Below are 22,583 nucleotides of genomic sequence, written 5' to 3' on the forward strand. Positions count from 1 at the left end.
CCAGGGGTGGGATCGCACCCCTGGAACGCAGACTGACCCACAGGACAGTTCTGAAAGGACACCAGCCCCAATTTAGAAAATTGCGAATGGGAGCAAAATAACTCTCCCATTCCCCACTAACTTTAGCGTAGTGCCCATACTGAAAGTAAGGGGGCGCTACATAAGTGATTGTGCAATCGCTTATTTGCTGCATTTACATAGTTATGTACACTGGAAAAATGCAGTCATGTAAAGTGGTATTACACCCAAAAACTAAAATGTATTATAGTACAGCTTAGTGATGTGTTCCCTACTAGTGATTCTAACTGTGGGGGGAGGGGACTGAATGGGGGAGGTGACTGATCTGTGTCCCTATGTACAAGGAACACAGCATCCGTCTCCTCCCCCTGACAGGACGTGGAACTGTGTGTTTACATACACAGATCCACGTCCTTGCCAGGCATGCGCATCGGTGGCCAGAGGAGCCGTCCTCCTGGCATTGTAGAGCCACCTTGTGGGCGTCATTGTACAATGACCGGGACTCCAAGTGGTTAATCCTTTATCCCAACAGGGAAACATCTGTTGCTGTAGGTGAAATTAAAATATTTTTATCTCTGTGTTAATCATTTGCACTATTGCTGGGTAGCACAGAGACAAAAAAAAAATATTGCAACCAGCACTGACATGTTCCTGCACCAATGGTAATATTATTCCTTAAAAAAGTCCGGCAAAATCCCAATATAATCAAAAGAAATGCACTACTGACATGTGTTAATGTGCAAATCAAACTTCAATGCAATATGACCCAACGGTTTAGGCCCCTTTCACAGTGGTAACATGCCCGCTGACATCCGACCTGCTTCGATACGCTAAAGTGTGACGGATGGAAACCCTATTTTCCATCCATCTGGTGGATCGGATCAGATGAAAACGGACTATACGGACTATACGTCCGTGTGAAAGGGCCCTAAGAGTAAAATTATATGAATTCAATGTGCAAACAAATGACATGCATTACATATATAACAAAAAATACGAACTCAAAATACCACAATGTAAAGTGCGTAGATAAACATGAATACAATATAATACCTGTATGTACAAAAGTCCAATCCACAGTTTGGACAGTGAGCACCTTTGGAGCATATAATCTAAAGTCTTCAGCTATAAGTGGTATATGGTGGTGGATTACATTGGATTACACTGGGTGCACATAGAAATTTACCTTGAACCAATTACACTAGCTGCTTACCTCAATCATGTATATACAAGCGCCTTGCTCTTTAACTGGGCTGGGGTTATTATACAATACAGTAAAACCTTGGACTGCGAGCATAATTCGTTCCAAAAACATGCTTGTATATCAGAGCAAAGTTCCGCATAGAAAATAATGGAAACCCAAATGATTTGTTCCACAATCATTTATTCATAGGTCCTTCAGTTTACAGCAATGTGACCAGGTTGTGTAACCATAAAATGTCCATCCACAAAGGGGAATAGAAGCAAAATCCAGCATGAGTATTAAAGAGAAGAGAGGTGCCTCTAAGTGTAGCAATATGTTGCTAAATGTTATCCCTTCATTAAATATAACCATATTGCTACAATTAGAGGCACCTCTCTTCTATTTTATACACGGTTGTGACAAGACACTGCTCTTATATCAAGACATCGCTTGTATATCATGTCAAAATGTATTAAAAAGTTTAGCTTGTCTTGCAAAACACTCTCAAAACCAAGTTACTCTAAAACCAAGGTTTTACTGTATTTTGTATGTATTTCTATCACCCAATATTTTCTCAATTACTTGTTTGTATTATGGGATCACAGGCATCATGCAAAACCACACACCATGCATAGAGAAATCAAACAAACCCACCATAATGATTTATCAAAAAATAACTTTATTTAAATTCTCATTTTAACATTAGTCACAAAATTTTAATCATTTTGGAATGGTATTGGCCACGGCCTGATTCATTGGTTTCAAACTATAATTTATCACATCAACTTCTGCATATAAACTAAATCTAACCAAATTTTCTCACAAATTACCATATTCAGCCCAGCCACTTAGACTCGAGCTGATACCGTATTTTAATCAACTTTCACTTAAACCTCCCCTCCAGTTGAAACCGAAGGGAGCCACCACATGAATCGGCCGCGACAAAAAGGGGGGGGTAGGGCGAGGAGTCCTCCTGTAATCTTCAGACCGGAACTGGTACTGACCCAAACTTCACTGTTCCTTAAATAGGCCGGTACCGGCTTCTAGCATGTTCTCCCAGAATCATCTGACCCTTTTAACCAATCCCTGAGAACCTTTCCAGCACCTTCTAAAATCACCTGACATAGTTAACCAATCCTAGCAGTTCACCTGAAGCTCACCTTTCTCCTGTCCTTAATTAAACTCCTGAACTAATAACCCCAGTACCACCTACGCTTTGTTAACCAATCCTGACTCTAACTACACCTGCAACCTTAACTAGACCTAATGCCATGATCCCATGAGGAAAGGGGGGCCTAAAACGGCTGTCCCCTTTCAATTCCCATTCTTTTAACATTACCACGATTCCTCCACCTTTATCAGCTGGACGCATTATAACCTCCTCCTTCTCTTCAAACTCTTTATAGCTTTAGTAACGAATGTAGTGTCCCCAATTTTTTTACAAATCCATGTACTCCTGTGGCAAATTTGTTTACATTTCTGCCTGTTTAAATTCTACTCCGCTAATATTGTAAATCCCCTGCCCTATCGGTCTCTTCTCCTTTTTCTTCCTCTCCCCTCCTCTACATGCCCTCTTATATCTGGTGAACTTCTATCGTTGTAAATTCTCCACTCCAAAAAGGTCTCTCTAGTTTAAAAAAAAGCACCATGGGGGGGGGGGGGAGATTTGTAATTACCGTAATCTCAATTATAAGATTATGGTATTGTAATGTTTTATTAATTATATGGTGCTTAAAAATCCTCATTGCACAGTATTTAAATTATTTTTGAGCAACATTTCACTGGATGTACTGGTAATTGCTTTTTGGAGAGTGTGGAAATCCTTGGTGGTGATTAAGTTCCTGAGCACATCTGCAGAGGTATGGAGCGCTATTGCCACCCGGCTAAAGGGCAAGACCCTTGTATATTAGTGATTGAGATGAGCAGCTAGTGTAATTGGTGTTGGATTACACGGAGTGTACACAATAATTTATCTTGAACTATTAGCACTAAACATTGTTTTTTGACCTTTGGAACACCTTTGGAGTTTATAAACTAAATACTGTGAATTGGTCTTTTGTACATATTATATTTTATTCACATTTATATGCACTTTATATTGTAATTTAAGTTAGTGTCATTTGTTTTTATATGAATTCATATCATTTCACTTTAAACCGATAGGTCATACTGCACTAAAGTTAGATTTGCTTAAAAAAGTGTTAGCTGGAGTTTGGCTTACATTTGTTGGTCAAGTCCATCTAAATCTGTTAAACACACGAACACTACCCTCCCCCAGATTGACAATGCCGCTGTACCAAGGTGTCTCTGCTGCTCCTATATACCCAAAGTCAAGAAGTGTATTACTGGCTTGATCACCTAGGTTAAAATACAGGTAAAATGTCTACCAATAAATCTGGTATCATCAGTTTTCTATTTTTAAACTGAAGTTTTGTTTTTGGGTTTAATACTGGTTTAAGTCTTTCACAATTTTTATCAGTTTTCAGCATAAGGCACTAAAGATTTTGTTCTCTGGAGAAATCTTGGTGATTGCTCTGGATTACAACATTACCAAATTATCCCTTAGTAAATTTAGCGGTGGGTAACCAGGAGCTTATAAATACATGTTACTTTTTTTTTTGCTGTTGCAGCATCTGCTTGGCATTAGTGTCACAGGGCTGGTTTTACCTAAGCTATATTTGGGAAGTAAATTGAAATACCATACACAGTTGAAGCATGACTTTGAAAATACATTAATTAATTGTGGGTCACTTATGACCCTCATTTTGTTTCACCAATATGTTTTTACAAAATATCCTTGTAATTGGCCATCCGTAAAACTGGGTAAAACATAAATGATGTATACTGAGTTTTCTGTTTTAGTAACCAATACCACTTTGCATTTCCAGAACAGTTTCTGGTATTTTCCATACTATGTGTCTATAGTTTTAAAAGATTCTTGCTTTAAACAAAGCTTTAAATCAAGTTTACTAATAATGAATACCATTTAGAACATCAGATCCCTCTTGTGTTGGAAAGACCTAACTGTGCAGCTTCACAGTCTCATATCATATACAATTCATCAAATAATTTTCCTGGTCACCCCTGTAACTGTGAATTCAGCAACTTTCCCTGCAGTCTGTCCGCCACCCACCTTCATTACAACAGTCACTTTACATGTGTATGAGTGATGGCATCCTTTTTAGAAGATGTTCTCCTAGGATTCATGTTTTAACTTTTTCTTCCAGGAGAAAATACAAGAAAACATCACAAAGGTAGGAAATACTTTGTAAAGGATATCGGGATTCATCACCTTCGGTATATGATATGAATTTACAGAATGTGCTTTTAAGACATAGGAAACTTTATAAAGTGGTGAATGTGACATTCACGGAACATTTAATGAAGGTCAAGTCTTTCTAACCTAGTGATTGAATCACTCACAGTGAATGTTCAGGGAAGATTTACTACTTTATAAATAATATGCCCCTTAGGTTAAAATGTTTATTTTTCTCCACATTTTTTTTTATTTATTTTTTATTGCTGTTCCACTTTCCATGTCTGAAATAATTTTGGCAAAATATTTGTCCAATCGATTAATTTATCAAAACATGTAAGCATTTTGCATTTTCTTTAGGTTTAGTTGCAATTTCTTTCATTTGCTACTTTAACCCTCTGAGCGGTATTCCGGAGTCTGGCTCGGGGTGGAATTTCAGGACCAAAAGCGGTAACCCCGAGTCAGACTTGGGACAAGTGTACACAGGCAGAGTTACTTACATTGTCCCTGGATCCTGCAATGCCTCCTCGCTGTGTGATCGAGCAGTGTCCTCCCGACTCGATTCAAAGTGCGAGTGCTGCCGAGCTCCGTTCCCTGCGACGTTACGACGCAAGGGGGTGGAGATCGGCGCCAAATTAAAAAAAGTAAATAAACACAATGCATACAGTATACTGTAATCTTATAGATTACAGTACTGTATGAAAAAAATACCCCCCCCCCCCCTTTGTCCCTAGTGGTCTGCTTAGTGTCCTACATGCACTTTTATATAACAAAAACTGTTCTTTCTGCCTGGAAACTGGAGATTGTCCATAGCAACCAAAAAGTGTCACTTTATGTCAAAAGTGGTTTTAGACCAGCTAAAAAACAGCGATAATAAATTGGAATCACTTGCAGAATTGAGCGACAGTGATTTGTGGGAAAATTTGTCATTAAAAAATTAAAAGTAATAGTTTATTATTTATTATTATTATATTATTTGTTATAATTATTTATATGTATTTATTATATTATATTATAATTTATGATTTTGTGTTTCAAATTTTATTATACCTGAGATGTCTACTAGACTCTTGTCTGGACAGATTTAAGTGAGGCCTCATACACACGACCGAGAAACTCGACGGGCGAAACACATCGTTTTGCTCGTCGAGTTCCTTGTTAGGCTTGTCGAGGAACTCGACAAGCTTGCTTTGCGTACACACTGTCAAGCCAAAATTTCCTCATTCTCAAACGCGGTGACATACAACACATGCAACGGCAGGGGAAGTTCGATTCCACTGGCTAAACTCTTGGGGCTGCTTTTGCTAATTTCATGTGTTTGCGTGTTAAATAAAAGTTTGGTAAGAGACAATTTGCACTTTTCAGTCTGTTACAGCTTTAAAAATGTGTTATCTCCATTACAAATACTACTTTTACTCCCGTCTCATACTTTAATCTGAGCAAGCGTGGGTTTCTTAGCATACAGACGTTCGAGTTTCTCGTCGAAAACCAGCCCGTCGAGGAACTCAACAAGCCAAATTTAGACTCCCGTCGAGGAAATAGAGAACTTGCTCTCTTTTTGGCTCGTCGAGGTTCTCGACAGTTTCCTTGATGAAAATGTACACACGACCGGTTTCCTCGGCAAAAAAATATCTCCCAGCAAGGTTCTTGCTGGTTTTTGCCGAGAAACTCGGTTGTGTGTACGAGGCCTGAGTTATTCCTAAGAATTGCAGGCCTACAATATAAAACGCCAAATTTCCATGCAAAATAATGGTACCGCTTTCAGCACCTAAAATCTGAATAATCATACTACAAGGGAGGTTAAGGATATAAGCAGAGTATCTAACAATACCAGAAGAACTATATGTCTGCATAACATACAGTATATTCTATCATTTATTATGAACACAATTCCCTTTGATATTCATGTGAAATTCATGACTGTTTAAATTGCTGTAATGTAAACCATTTTGTGGTCTGTGTATTTATACACATACTTCTAATTTGCATCAAATGCCATTAACAAATATTGCTAGAAAGGTAATGTGATACCATCTGGTACCCCCCTCACCTCTGTGTCCCCATTTTGGTATTCCTCCTCACCTCTGTGACCTCATCTGATATCTGTCCTTCCCCAGTGAAACTATCTACTACTCCATTTTTCTCCCTCCACTGGGAAAAAAATTATATTACAATTTCTTACTTGACAACCTCTTCCTGCTTCATGATGATGGCAAAATAACAGTCACCTCTCCCTGAACATAATTTTCAAGGTCTTGCCTTTGCATGCACTCACACACTAGAAAGATGTCATGTATGGCTTGCTTGTGACAAAGGTATGAGCTCAGCCAGACATGTCCGGAGCTCCCCTATTTGAGAACCGCTGGTTTATTCAATACATTTATCACTTACCTTTTAACTTTCCATTGGTTTGAAATATGGTATTTTCTAAAGCAAATAACTTGATTAGTTGTAGCCATTTGCAATAAATGTGTGTATTTTTCCCACAATCAATAAAAGCAAATATTGTCACATTTGTAATGTTTTGCCTCATTGAGCAGAATTATTATTTTCAAAATTTAGAGCTGCCAATGAGAAATATATTACAACAGGAACACTTGAATCTGCAAATCAATGTTTTTTAAAGAAACTGGAAGGAAAAGTTATTTAAATTTGCACTGACCAATATTTTACCATGCCCTTACATGAGAACTACATTGTTGCTGTGTAATTTCGGAAGGGTTTTGATGTAACGATCAATTTTTGAATCAATATCATCTCGACAAAGGAATAGATTGTGTAGTTGCAAGAATGAATTCATATAGTGAGCAGAAAATGTATTCTAGTGATATGAAACCTTGTAACTTAAATGATAAATCTTTTCTGGTGGTATTTTTAAGCTCCCATTGAAAGTCATGTGTACTACAAATGTATAGTTTTTATTAACCACTTCCGGACCACCCACCATCGATATAAATCTGTACTACAGATAGCTACCATAACCCTGGTATTTTCCAAAACGGCAGGCGGTCCGCTTTGGGATGAAAGTGGTCTGCGTGGTGGATTCGCCCAAGATCACTTTTACTGGCAGTGGGAGAGGTGCCCACCCCCCTCCCGCTGCGTCAGGTTGTCTCCGGGGCCGTCGGTAGCGGCGGATACGATCCAATCCTTTCCTCCAGAGGCACTAAGTTGAGTGAGGGAATGATGGCCCTCACTCGACTCAATGCCATTGGATGACAGAAGCAACGTCAAACGTCACTTCTGCCCAATGGCCTTAAATGCAATAAAAAAAAATATGTATATATTCAATATAAAAAAAAAATGTCCCTTTAAGTGTAAATGTGAGGTCTGAGGTCTTTTTGACCCCAGATCTTACATTGAAGAGGCACTGTCATGCTTTTTTTTCTATTACAAGGGATGTTTACATTCCTTGTAATTGGGATCACTTTTATTCCTATTTTTTTTTAATGGAACAGTGTAAAAATAAAAAATGTTATTAAAATAAATAAGAAAAAAAGACAAAAATTCTTTAAAGCCCCTGTCCTGCCGTGCGCGCATACTCAAGTCGCGCACCGCATATGTAAACGGTGTTCAAACCACACATCTACATGAAAAAGTATCAAAAAGAAAATAATGATAATCCAAAGAAATAAATTCATCCAACAGTTTGTTTCAAAATTTAAAAATATCTAACTGTTGGATGAATTTATTCACATAGATTAAACAAATCTCCCTTCATACGTTTTACATGTATAGCTGCTGTCTTCATCTTTATATACTGTTTAGAAAGTTCACATCGTGTTAGGAGATTTTCTCTTCCTGATCCACACTGCAGTGAAGCCTGGGCATACAGCAAGACAGCTGATTGGAGGAAAGGCGCACACCCCCTCTCCTCATAGGTAGAGACTTTCAGCTCTGTTTGTTGAATCATTCAGTTCAGTGCTAATCTATTTATAGCATCCTCCTCAACACAAAACTCTGGCTGCTTTTATCATATGTGACAAATAAATTGTCTGGAGCTCTCACACTGATAACAGAATGGAGCAGGAGACACCTACTCGGAAATAATGCTTTGAAGAGAGATAACAAAACACTGCAGATATGTGCCCAGCTCAAATTTCATGAGTCAGGTTTACATCTACTTTAACCACTTCAACCCCCGAAGAATTTACCCCCTTCCTGACCAGAGCACTTTTTGCGATTCGGCACTGCATCGGTTTAACAGACAATTAATTGCACAATTGTCGTGCGATGGTCCACCCAAACTAAATTGACGTCCTTTTTTCCCCACAAATAGAGCTTTCTTTTGGTGGTATTTGATCACCTCTGCGGTTTTTATTTTTTGCGCTATATACAAAAAAAAGAGCGACCATTTTGAAAAAAAAAGCAATATTCTGACTTTTTGCTATAATAAATATCCCCTCAAATATATAAAAAATAAATGAAAAATTCCACAGTTTAGGCTGATATGTATTCTTCTACATATTTTTGGTAAAAAAAAATCGCAATAAGTGTATATTGATTGGTTTGCGTAAAAGTTATACCGTCTACAAAGTAGGTGATAGTTTTATAGCATTTTTAGTTTTTATTAGTAATGGCGGTGATTTGTGATTTTATCGTGACTGCAACATTATGGCAGACACATCGGACACTTTTGATGTTATTTTGGGATCATTGTCATTTATACGGCGATCAGTGCTATACAAATGCACTGATTACTGTGTAAATGACACTGGCAGTGAAGGTGTTAAACACTATGGGCCACTGAAGGGGTTAATTGTGTCCTAGGGAGTGACACGACACTCATCGGGAGCAGTGATCAGTGTCCTGTCACTAGGCATCCCCCATTCTGCCTCTCCATGACCCAATCCCGGGACACTGGTGGACAACGAGTCCGCGGGTCACACAGGCATGGTCACAGAGGCCGTGGTGCATGCCCACAATGCCGCGATTTAAAAGGGACGTACCTGTACGCCCATTTGCCCAGCTGAGCAATTGTGCCCTCGTATATCGTCATGTGAAGGGCGAAATGTGGTTAAGGGATGGCTATGTGTGCTTTATATTAGTTGTATTCTCTTCCTGTCAGAGCAGAAATCCTAATTCATTGTCAGACTGCAAGGTCCTCAGAGGGCTGACCTTTCTTGCTTGAGCTCTTGGCTGAAAATCGACAATCTGTCAAGACTGCTACAAGCAAGTAAAACTGCTTTTATTTAACCCTGACAATGCTTTTTATATATGACAGTTCACTGTCTGTTGCCAGCACTGAGCTCAGGCAGCAATAGAAAACCCTTCTAGCCTTGCAGCCTGACACTTATGTGATAACAAGGAGAAAATACAAATAAACAATAATTACAAATCAAGTAATCCCTGAAAGGTAGAGCTACACTATTATAACTATTCTAGAGTGGAGATTTAGAATATCAAATTCCTACTACAAGATTATTATAATGGCCATCAGTGACTGGTTCATTTTAATAGGAAGGGATTTTGTCACCAGTGATTATGTATGTTAACAAAAGGATGCTTGACATGAGCATTTATCCTATAGTCTATCTCCCCAATGGCTGCTTATGGCAATCTTTTAAGGTGCTGTATAGTGGTGCAAACAGTTAATGGCGTGCCATATTCCCTTATCTGTTTTCTTGAACTATATACACTTTCTAAGGTGTAGGAACTGCCTATAGTACTGCCACGGTCCAAAACCAAGATAAATATTTACTTGTGATTTGTATTGCGGTGCACTAAACAAGAATGGGGTTAATCTTAGACTGTAACCTTTTCAGACACGGATTATGTTAAAGCAAACTCTCAGTTGTTTTTCTATCTCAGTAATGGTTTTGTGGTATCATCTGACTGCATATGTACTAGGCATAATTATGGTTTGTCATTTTGTTTTCTCGTTACATTATAAATCACAGAGTATAATCTAAAAGGAGTCATGGTAATGAATTGGAGATGTCATTTGTGTGTAATGATAAAGTAAAAAAGGCTAAGTTATGCCTCTCAATTATGAAATGCAACAGCTTCTAATTATTTTCAATTGACTGTCATCTCTATTTCTGTTTTAACCTTAGTGAAGATTTTTACAGGGTCTTTAATGTTTTAAATAGGATTAAACATTTAAGACCCACATTGAATTTGTAATTTTTTTTGTTGGTATTATGTTTATAGAACTTTAACATGCAGTAGTTAATAATATTACACATCTTTTAAATATTATTATGCAGTTTTCACGATTATATATTTTTTTCAAAAATATGTTTCAAACGCATTGGCCACAATAGAGTTTATGGGCCAGATTCAGAAAGATCAGCGGATCTTTCTGCTGGCGTAGCGTATGTCATTTACGTTACGCCGCCGCAAGTTTTTCAGACAAGTTCTTAATTCACAAAGCACTTGCCTGTAAAGTTGCGGCGGCGTAGCGTAAATCACGCGGCGGAATTCAAATTCGGCGGGTAGGGGGCGTGTATCATTTAAATGAAGCGCGTCCCCGCGCCGAACAAACTGCGCATGCGCCGTCCATAAAAAAATATCCCAGTGTGCATTGCTCCAAATGACGTCGCAAGGACGTTATTTCTTTCGACGTGAACGTAATTACGTCCAGCCCCATTCACTGATGACTTACACAAACAACGTAAAATTTCAAAATTTTGACGCGGGGAACAAACGACCATACTTAACATGGGATACGCCACCTAGGGGGCAGCTTTATCTTTACGCCGGCATACCTCTTACGGAAACGGCGTATCTTTACTGCGACGGGCAAGCGTACTTCGTGAATCGGCGTATCTACTAATTTGCATATTCTACGCCGAACTCAATGGAAGCGCCACCTAGCGGGCAGCGGAAATATTGCACCCTAAAATACGACGGTGCAAGCCATCGTATCTTAGGTAGGTTTAAGTGTATCTCAGTTTGAGCATACACTTAAACATGCGACAGGCTTAGATTGCGAGTTACGTCGGTGTATCTACTGATACGCCGGCGTAACTCTTTGTGAATCTGGCCCTATGTGTCACTGATCTGAAAAAAGTGTACAGATAACAACTACCCATTACCATGCTCTATGATTGGTTTAAGTGAGTGAGTCACAGACCATACACAAACACAGCCAGGTAACACGCAATTTCATAAAGAGGCCCCAATAGCACCTGTACTCCAGGTGAACAGCAAAAACCCACAGTTTAAATAATTGACATTAATTGGATTTTTTGACAAAAGATTTGCAATTTGGTTCAGCCAGTCTTTGGAACCACCCAACAGCACCAATATGTCAGTGACCTCATGTTTCTCTAATTTTCTTAGATAGTTATTGATCACCTTTCTGCCCCCAGCCTGTGATTGGAGAAGGAATGGACTAGAAAGGCTTAAAGCTTTGAGCCTGACAAGCATAGGCATAGGCCCCTCCCTTTACAAAACATAGAGATTAGTTATATAATAGGATAAATGTTAGGTAGTTATGCACAGGTTAATGTTTTAGGGACAGGGCCCCTTTAAGAGGTTTAAGGGGCGGGTTCAAGTTTGAACAGGCTGATTGGGATTGCACAGATACAGTACCTGCCTCCGATTTTGTGTTTCCAGCGCGATGGGATCGCACTGGAAATCTGCAATGCAAGGCTGTGCTTCTCACGCTCGCCAAACCCACGAGATGCCGTGCATCCATAGGAATCCATTGAGGAGCGACAGAGCTCGGCGCTGGCTCCCGTGACGGGCTCGCGGATGTCAATCTCTCCGCTAACAGTGGTGAGATTGACACAATATCGCATCACCTACTGTAGTCATGTGACCCTGCAGAATTTCTGGAAAGGGGCTTATTATATATAGGGACCCCTCACACAGGTATTCCCGCCAGTGCTCACCTAGTCAGATTAGGTGAAACAAGCTCCCCCACCCCCCTTGTCGCTAAGCACGATCATGTGATCTGTCTCCCTGCATAAGTGTAGGGGGGACATTGGCTTAAAATTATTCTGTATGCTCGAGTCCTTTAAGACTGACCTGTTTTAAGTTTATTGTTGAGATTTGTGAATTTTATGAATTAATAAAATTATCATAATACAATTTTTATTTGTTGATCTGAATATACCAATAAAAGTGCTGCGGACAATCTTTGCCAAAGAAGTAGTTTGTGTTATTTAATAGGTATTATAAGTTTGGTATTCAGGGAGGGTAGGTGCGGCCTGCATTCCCATGAGAAGCAACACATGGGTCTCTCTTCCAGTATACATGTTCAGACTGTTGACGGGAAGCATTGTGTGAATCTGGCCATAGATTGTTACAAAAAGAATGCTGTAAGAAAGTTTATTTTTTTATAATTGTTTTATAATTCTTAATGGGTTCAATCAATGTTTGTTTTCAACGACAGTGACTAGATTTTTTAAGGACCCACAATAGAAATTAGTTCATTTTGGGGGAAAAAAATCCAATAGTGTATGTGGTTTTCATTCAGCAACGTCCATTCATTCCAAAATCAAATGTTAAAAGCAAACAAAATCTTTTTAACAAACATTCAAATATTCAGAGAATATTCATATACATTTTCCCAAAACTTTTACTATGAGTTTTCATTTGAAATTGTATCTATCTATATCTATAGCCAGCTTTAAGCAATAGAGTCCAGAATAATTCAGAGCTAGCCCTCTCTCTCCCAATATGAGTGCAGTTGTGCAAGAGAATGATCTATCAAAATAGATTTAGATATGTATGCAAAGTTTATGTAAAATAGATGTAGTGATTTTGAAAGAATGCATATAGATTTAATGTGTTTTGCAATTGTATATCTGCCTTGAGATGCATTCATTTACCGAAAATGTACACAGGGCAGGGGTTAAGTTGAACCTAAAGTCTAAAAGTAAACATGATTGTGATCTGGTAAAGACGGTGATGTACTGTGATAATACATGTACTAGAAAAAAACATTGATACCCATTGGACTTTTCCTGAGGGGTACATCATCAATATATTACAACTTTTAGTATTGTTAAAAAGTATTTTTATTGTACTGTATTGTATTGTAAAATGTAAACAGTAGCATAGCTTGGCTGATATTAATTAGTGCACATTAAATCACAGTTCATTAATTTGTCAATGGGAGTTTACTCCCACTCTAAAGGTCTTTTGTATTACATGTATAATTTTTACCTATAGGTAAGCCTATAGTAAGGCTTATCTATAGGTACAGTAAATATCTCCTAAAAATGCAGTTTAGTAGATATTTACTTGTGAACCTGCCAGTGACATCATCGGCATACTGTGCCGTTTCTTTAGAGCCCTGTGCCGTGAACAGTGGCTCCTGTGCACATGCACAAGAGTGACATCATCACGGCTCGTTCAATCAAAAGACCAGAGCCCATCAACCCAGAAGGAAGACTGGGTGAAGATGGAAGCCCTCCCAGCGATGACAGTGTGCCACTCCAGAGCTTCACTTAAGGGTACGTTTCACACAATGTGCTAATAAGCAGTGCATATTAGCACATTATAACTTTGCCTTGCAGGTTTAAAAAAAAAGCCATTTATAACATCTCATAGTACAGGATTTTTTTATACAGTATTACTTTTAGCAGAGTAACTGTAAAATGATCTTTACACAGATGGATTAGGAAGGTTTTTTCTCTCTATGCATTTTATGAAATACAATTCACTTCATCAGGAGATAATTATCAGCATTACATTAAACACAAAGAGATCTCTAGAAGGAAGACACCAGGGTTGGGCTAACCCAGGAGATGTGGGGATCCCTAAACCAAAAGAAAGACACAGAAGGAGAAAAAAGTGAAAGGACACAGAGCAAAACCTAGGGGAAGTCCTGGATATAATCAAAGACATCTTGTTTTGGGGCATCTGTTTTCTTCCCATATCTCACTTACAAGTGGTCTCCCATTGTCCATCCTTTCTCCACAGTGTCACAGGAGCAATATTCTATAGAATGCCGGATCCTTAAAGGAGAAGTACGGCCCAAGATTGTTTGGCTGTACTTCTCCAGTGGATCACAGGAGTGCAGTTCCTTTCTGCACTCCTGTGACCCGTTTTCAGCAGACAGCAGGCTGAAGCCCGCTGTCACCTGATGTCACAGAGCTGGTCCAGGCTCAGGCAAGATCGCAACAATGAAATCAGGATTCACCCACATGCTCCCATCTCCCCCACAGCCCAGCACTCCAGTGAGCATGGGGGGGGGGGGGGCAGAGCAGAGAGCTGCTGACTGACACTCACCAGCTCTCTGAGAACCGAGCGATCTAACACTGACGATTGCTCAGTCTTCAAAGCTCCCTGAGCAGTGTTAGAGCCGGCGGGGGACAGATACAGCAGCGGACCGATGCTGCATCCTCCTAGGTAGTATAAATTCAGAAAAAACCTAACCCCATACTTCTCTTTAAGTTCTTCAAGTTTTTGAGTTGAGTTTGTACTTCTGAAGCGTATATGTAATATGCCCAGAAAATGTTAAAAGAGTTTTGGCAATTATGAGTGCTGTTTTACTTTCCTACCTGTACATGATTCTATTTTCAGACTTAGCCCTTGCCTGGCTTTATGGGGACTCTATATAATTCACAACTATATAACCTACATATCAGGTCTAGCACCACCCCCGAAGAAGCTGCTGGTTAAATTTTGGGTTTCTCTGTTCTGCGCCTTAACTCCAAGAACAACCTCACCCCCCAGTACACCTGGTTGAATAAAATTACTGCAAGCACAATTTACAGCACAAGAGAGGAATACCTTTCACCTGGCAGTGGGATATGGCAATAAATACACACACAGACCGTTTAGTGATAAATACTCTCAATCTATTGATTAACTATTATAGCATAAGTCAGGCCTCGTACACCACAACCGAGTTTCTCTGCAAAAACCAGCAAGAAACTTGCTGGGAGATATGTTTTTGCCGAGGAAACACGTGGCCACAAGATAGAGAAAAAATGCCATTACAAAATACCTGCTACATAGGCAATGGGGCACTGCCTTACCTACCACCAGAGCTTCTGTACTGAAGGAAAGGTATTCCATCCAGATGAGGGAAACACAATTCCAAGTTGCACCTTCACAATGACAGGCACTTTACATTGCTGGTGAGTGCATGTGTTATATGCTTTTATTAATTTATTAATTAATTAGTATTAGCTGTGGTAGGTTTATGTGACTTCTCTTGTTTTCTTTTTTTTTTTGTGCAGCATTTTAAATACAGAGACCAGAGGAGGAAACATTGCAGAGGTGCATAATAATAAGAACCCGTTCACACATGTGCAGTCACCTGTGTTTTTCATCAGGGAAAAACGAAAGTAACTGCAATGACACATTGAAAACAATTGATTTCTATGTGTCCATGTTTAAGCCAGAATGCTGTGTTTCTCTGTGTTCCAGAGCTGTGCGATTTTATGCAACACTTGTAAATGTGCACAAGGCACTGCAGTTCACCACTCATCCACAACCATTTGGTTAGAGGAACACACCTTTGAAAAAAGTTAGCTATGCAGAAAAAGGTGCAGAAAAATTAGTGGAGACATAATATGCATAGAAGCGCAGTTAACCGCAAATGCATTTTTATGTGTGTTGTAGTGTGAATGGACCCCTAGTAGTAATTATTCTCAAAATTGTAACTTTTTTTTTCTATGACAAGCAAATTGCTGCTGATTAAACAGCTGTACTTCATACAGCATCATTATATTTGGGCTATCAGGGACTTAGCTGCCTGACTACTCACAGCAAATTTTTTTTTTAAATATGGCAGAAATGCAAACCATCATTAGAATTAATTAATAATTAGAATCTGGATATTTAGTGTTTCATTATTTTTTTTTTTATTATGTATATACTTTTTCAGAGCTGGTTCTCTTTAAGGTGGTAGCACGTTGTACCACAAACTGGCGATTTAACAATAAGTAAAGTTCTCAACAAAAAAAATCATATTTTAAATGTATTTTAGTCTAAATTCAATTTCAGGTATGTCTGCTGTGCATTACACCTGCACTACTTTGGTTATGTATCATATCAGGGGATTTCATTCAAATAGTATCCATTAATATAACAAGTTTGCAAATATTTAAAAATAACCTTTTTATTCAATGTAAAACTCTGCTCCAAATAAAGTTCAAGGGGTCCCTACAACCTCAATTTTAGCAATTGATTGTATGATCTGCTTAAATATATTTGGTAACATGATAATATGCCATAGGCAAATCTTGTATCAATATTTGTGGTAATTGTACTGTTAGCAAAAATATGTTAAATACATAACGAACAATACCAACATGGCAACATTTTATTATATATCTGTTGAGAGCAGCGCTACTGCTAACTCATAAATACTTATGTTCATAAACTTAATTAAAATATCTGTGAAGTGCCAAATGAATAAATACTCAAATAAATATGTGAAAGTCCTGTTCAAAATGTATGTACAGTCTACATGTGCTCATGCTCATAACAATTTGTATACCTATAAATTTCATCCTTTTTTTCCTAATTACCACTGAGATTTAAATTTTTTCTTATAAAAAAAGAAAAAGAAACACAAGTTTAAAAAATGCAATAATTTCTATTAGAATATAACATAACAACTAAAATAACAAATACAAATAACTTAACAAATGCATAACTTGACAAAATAAAAATGCCAGGACCATGAAAACACCCCATAATTACCCCATTTTGCAAAGACACACGCCAGGTGACCTAGTTTTTTGCCACAGTTTTTTTTTGGGCAATGAAGAACATGCTGGTATTAAATTACTAAAATATGGAGTTTGTGTGTACTGTTCTGTCTCTAGGGCAGACAGGCTAACCTTCTTGTCCCCAAAAACTTCAGATACCATATTTCTTTGGTCTCAGTTTTATTAGAACAAGCTAGATGACATTTTTTAATTCTTAAGGGGTGATGGTGATAGATTGTCCGTTTCACTTCCTGTAAAGATTCTACCAGAATTCCCTGCTTACTAACAACTTCCTGTGAGTCAAATAAACAGAACTGAAGCAATACCAAAAAGAATGCTAGATGGTGCCTGCACTCCGCAAATGATTGTCTTGTGCAATTACAAACCTTAAATGATATTTTAACAAATCCGATACAGGTAATCAAATATAAGTCTGGTGGACAGAACATGTACATTGATGATGTGCTGTATTTATTGTTCCATTACCAGAGGAGAGTGGAGGTAAAGGGGTTATGTACAGGTCACATCACATAGAGTAGGAGAATGAAGATAAGGAGGTGAATGTGCATCATAAGGGACATTATGACTGAATATGCAGATCAGAAACAGGAGAAAGAGGGCTGAAAGATCCCACAATCAAGTGAATTAACTCCCCCCAAGAGTCCATTCATTTATACAATCAATGTGAGAATAAGTGGGGGGGGTTTAATTTGTGCATTTGTACAGCACTGGTAGTTGTTAAGGATGCAAAAATGCATGTGCCCCCATCTATTATCCAGGTGATAAACCACATATTTTTTTTTACATATTTTGCAGCTAAATTCTTCAGGAAATGTTGTAATGCCATTTTTTCTGATATTTATGTAGCACTGACCCCCGAAGGAGCTGCTGGTTTAATTTGGGCCTGCACTCTACTAATAAACCCCACTAACTTGGCTCAATCCCCTTGGCACAGCTGTGATGCAATGCAATACAATACAATGTAAGACAATACAAAATACCTGTATTATAACCCCAGGATCCACTGACTGCATTTGGAGTGAGAAAAACAGTACGCCACAACAACTGGATACTTAACCAGAGATATATTTTACTGTGAAATATGCAAATAAGTGATTACAGTAATTGTGCTGTCATCCCAACGTAAGACGACAGCACAATTGATTTAAACATAAGCTATTTGAAAACAGTATACATAAACATTTTATACCTGGGAGCTCCCCCTACTTTATTAGCTATGCGTGAGATCTCACTTAAAGTACTTGGTCTTGGATCTTCTTTTCTTCGCTAGCTAAAGTGATTTGTAATCCACAGTTTTGATGAGTCAAATTGAAGTGAAAATGCTCCTGGTGTAACTGCAACAACTATTTTAAAATCGCTTGAAATGTCAAATTAGATAGGCCTCAAGCTTTCTCAGTTTCAGTTCCTCTGCTCCTCTGTGGAACTATAAATCTCAGTGAGGCCTGTATATGAGTCTAACTGTGTGTAAACTTAGCAAACTGTGGGTCGTGACCCGCTCACCCACTGGATCGGAGCTCCGGGTAGTAACTTTTGTTCAGGGTCCTGTGACTGCAACTTGCTTCTCCGTCAGCTCTGTTCAGCTCCGCTGGATGGATCCGGTTCTCTGATGCTCGGATGAGTGTCTCTCGGTCTCTGCAATCCGGCCCCTGTCCTCTAGCTCTCCGAGCTCAGCCTTTCGCTCCCCAGCAGCTCGGCATCCACCTCCAGAAGGCTTTTGTTTACACTCCTCGTCTCCCCTCGTCTCCAAGGCAACCAAAATCCTCAACCCAAAACATCTCTCTGCATTACCAGTATTTGGGTCTCTCCTCGTCTCCAAGGCAACCAAAATACTAAACAAAACATCTCTCTGCATTACCAGTATTTGGTCACTAGATGGCTCCAAATACTTAAACATAGCAATGTCCATAGACGTTGTATTAAAGTATGCAAACACACATCAATATACAAGAATGTCAGCGCTACATTTAATATTGTAAATTGCTTATAAATTTAGCCGATGGTTACATTCATTTGCTAACTCCCTCTAGCATTCCCTAGAAGTGTTACATCTTTGTAACAAGAGATTCAATGTATGTGTTTCCTTTGTTCTGGAGCTCCGTATAGTGTTCATAATGCAGTATTTTACCTCTGCCCATAATAAAAGAGCATTCATTCAGAAGAGAAAATAGCCTAAATAACATTTGTTTTTGCTCAATTTGTACAAGACAAATGTACATGTAGATTCACTGGATGAAAGGCTATGCAAATGTTGAGGAAGAGCCCTTCCTTAGTGTTCATTCAGTCCTATTTTGTAATTTAGCTCCTTTCATTTTCCCAGTCATAGTGCTGGCAGTAATCTTTTTTCTATCGTTAACAACTACACTGATTTAATTTTCCTTATTCTTATTGAAATACAATTAAATCAATTTAAAGTGGTTGTAAAGGCAGAAGTTTTTTTTTTTTACCTTACTGCATCCCCACCAAATACATACCTAAGCGCTCCTGATTGGCTTAGATATAGCAGCAGGAGCTATTGGCTCCCACTGCTGCCAATCAGAGCCAGAGGAGAGGGAGCAGGGGGAACAAGTCTTGTGCTGTGTGTTTCTTACAGACACTCAAAACGGGGCTTAAGAGTGAGCAAATAGGAGTGCCCCCATAGCCGGTGGCTTGATATGGTGGAGCCATAAGCACCGATGGGGACCCTAGTAGGAGGAGGATTGTGGCTGCTCTGTGCAAAACCATTGCACAGAGCAGGTAAGAACATGTTTGTTATTTTAAAACAAGCCTTTACTATTACATAAACGTATTGTTTCACCAACAACACATAGAGAGAGAGAGACTGTATACTGTATGTTAAAGGGAACATATATTCATCTGACTAAGTATTTAATTAAGTCAATGTCAATATATATTTTTTTGTATTGGATACTGCTAAACCCACTATGTATTTCAGACTGCTACACAAAATGTGTTCACTTAGTGTTATTAGCATGCACTAATTTGAACTAAGCAAACTAACTATTAGTTATGCTATTTAAACTTGATATCAGGGCAACGTTTTCATAATATATTACCACTTTGTTTTATGTAAGATATGCAGTTCCACTTTATTTTAGTAAAGTTCTTCATTTTTATGATTACTTTAATATGGATGAACAATCTCTCAGTGAGTTTACTATTCCTTCACAAGTCAGTGATTTTACGATCTATAACTCTCTTTTAAATGTTAGTTGAAGAAATTGACAGCTTTAGAATGACTTAGTACCTGGTTTTGCTTTTTCTGGTCGTAGTCTTTTAATGCCTTTTTCATAAATTCATTTTCTGTATGTAGGCGCAATCAAATGGCAGCAGCATCATTTGAATTACTAATGAAGACCTATTTGAAGAATGGATAATACATACAAGCTCGAGTCACATATTTCTCTATAAAAGACTAGGGGCCTGCACATGGACACCTGCAATCAAACCTGTCTAGGCTTAGCCTAGTCTTGTTTTACTTGCTCCTTTGTCATTTTTTAAACAGTTTTTTTTCCATCATTCATTAATTTAAAAAAGAAAAAACACAGACAAAAATTAACACACAATTATACACATACACACTCTGAAACCTTATAAAATATAGCAGTACTATGGAGCAACTATCCAAAAATACTGAAATACATTTTAATTTGAGGTTTAGAAAGTAGAAAGGTTGTGGAAATTAGTATAGTTGGAAGAATTATGTTTTTTAGCTAAAGACAGCTGGGTGGGTCTAATTGTTTTGTGGCGCAAGCTAAGAACTAGGAGGGCCAATTATACTCTGTCATAAAAACACCCTGTGTTTTCTCAAATTCAATGGGTAATTGTTTGCTTTCTTAAAGTGGAAGTAAACCCTCCTATCGTTTTCAACCTAGGAAGTGGCCATCTTGACCTCTGTTTAATCTGCAACTGCCATGCTGCTGTACATGTCACCTGTTATGAAACCAGCCATTGGATGGTTTGGCAGTTTGGTTGAGAGCACAAACAAATGTGACAGCTAGCATTTTCGGCATGCCGGGAATGTTAACTGTTTTTGTAACTATGAAATTGAAGGGTTTACTTCCACTTTAATTTATCAAAAAGATATACCATCATTTATTTATTTTTTTATTTTTTATTTCAGGTACTTATATAGTGCTTTTAATGGTATGCATAGGGACAAGCTCTGTGTTCGATTCGAAGTTCACTGGCTCTTTTTTGTTTGTTTAAACACTGCCAGTTTGGGGCATTTGGAGCGGACAAGCATGACAGCTTCCACCTGTCAATGGTAGCTAGGGAAGCAGTTGCAGCTTGCAGCCTCTGCATCTATACCAACCTCTGACATTACCTGGCTCCTTCACTTAATTTCAAACTTGGAACTCACCAGCCATTGTAAGCAAATTGACAAGAAATAGGGTCGGTTATATAATTGACATAAATATAGCCATATTTGGGCAATGCCGTCAATGGTTGTTAAGAAAGTATTGGGTGCTGACAGACACTGCATCCTTATCAACCACTGATGTCACCTTGTTCATTTACTTACATTGTTAGGAATCCCCAACCATGTAAGCAAATGGGGTTGTACAGGATGCCAGGGATGGGTCCTGGATGGGAAATATATTTTTGCCCTCTATTTGGGTTGTGGTCCCTTTAGAGGGGATGGTGGGAACACATTTTAGCACTAAGGGGTTCGCAGCCATGCAGGATGAGGGACTGTGGAGTAGTCTGGTTGGAGAGGAGAGGACTGCTCTATAGGCGCTCTCTGGATTGGTAGATCCTCATATGGGATTTGGAGGCTCAGAGAGACTTTCAGTCTATAGGGACCTCATACATTTTTTTTCTTGTGTGAAGTACCACCTTAAAATCTATGTCAGACTTAAAGGGTCTGCTATACATTGGGGGGGGGGGGGTGTCCTATGCACATTTTTTTTCATTCTAGCTATGGCATGTGCTGCATGGAATTTTTTAAATAACTTACTTTGCATTGGTACATGTTCTCCAGGGCAGTGAGCCCCACATCATGCTACACCACACCTGCCTAGCCGAGGTGATATATTTTGAAGACCAAAAGGGACCAAATAAGATAAATTAATTGTTAGGATTTACATACACTGGTCAATGCACCCAATAATTTGTGCACCCAAACCTCAAGCATATCTTTATTATTATTTTTTTTGCTCTTTTTTTTTATTAGTCCCTGATTAAGGCTATGGTTAAAGCCTGTGCCCGTTTTATTTTATTTTTTCTCATGTTGCTGTCTGTGTATCAATAGGAAGATATAATTTCCTGTCCTGGAGACACAACAGGAGGAAAAAGTTAATATTAGGGGATAGCCGTTCTTAGACAATTGTCACCACAACAGGTGTCCCCAGAGGAAGACTTCTACCTTCTGTTCCAGTGACAACAATACATTTTCGGTTTTCCCAGCACTTTCTATCCCTGTGATAATGGTCCCCAAAAGAAATTGAAGGGTGGTTTTCTGTTTTCCTTTTCTATTTTACTGTGT

General features: G+C 38.6%; 1 protein-coding gene across 4 annotated transcripts in view; it reads left to right on the top strand.

The window, feature by feature from the left end:
• Positions 1 to 22,583, top strand: part of PDE1C (phosphodiesterase 1C) — a 933,100-nt gene that overhangs the window by 423,013 nt on the left and 487,504 nt on the right. The window contains exon 2 of one of the 4 annotated variants that reach the window (XM_040353265.1): positions 4,429 to 4,455. The exons of the other annotated variants lie outside the window; for them this stretch is intronic. Within the exon in view, the coding sequence (XP_040209199.1) occupies positions 4,429 to 4,455 (27 nt within the window). The remainder of the gene's footprint in view (positions 1 to 4,428; positions 4,456 to 22,583) is intronic. 4 annotated transcript variants of the gene reach the window in all.

The sequence above is a fragment of the Rana temporaria genome, chromosome 5 (assembly GCF_905171775.1).
Source record: "Rana temporaria chromosome 5, aRanTem1.1, whole genome shotgun sequence".
Lineage (NCBI taxonomy): Eukaryota > Metazoa > Chordata > Amphibia > Anura > Ranidae > Rana > Rana temporaria.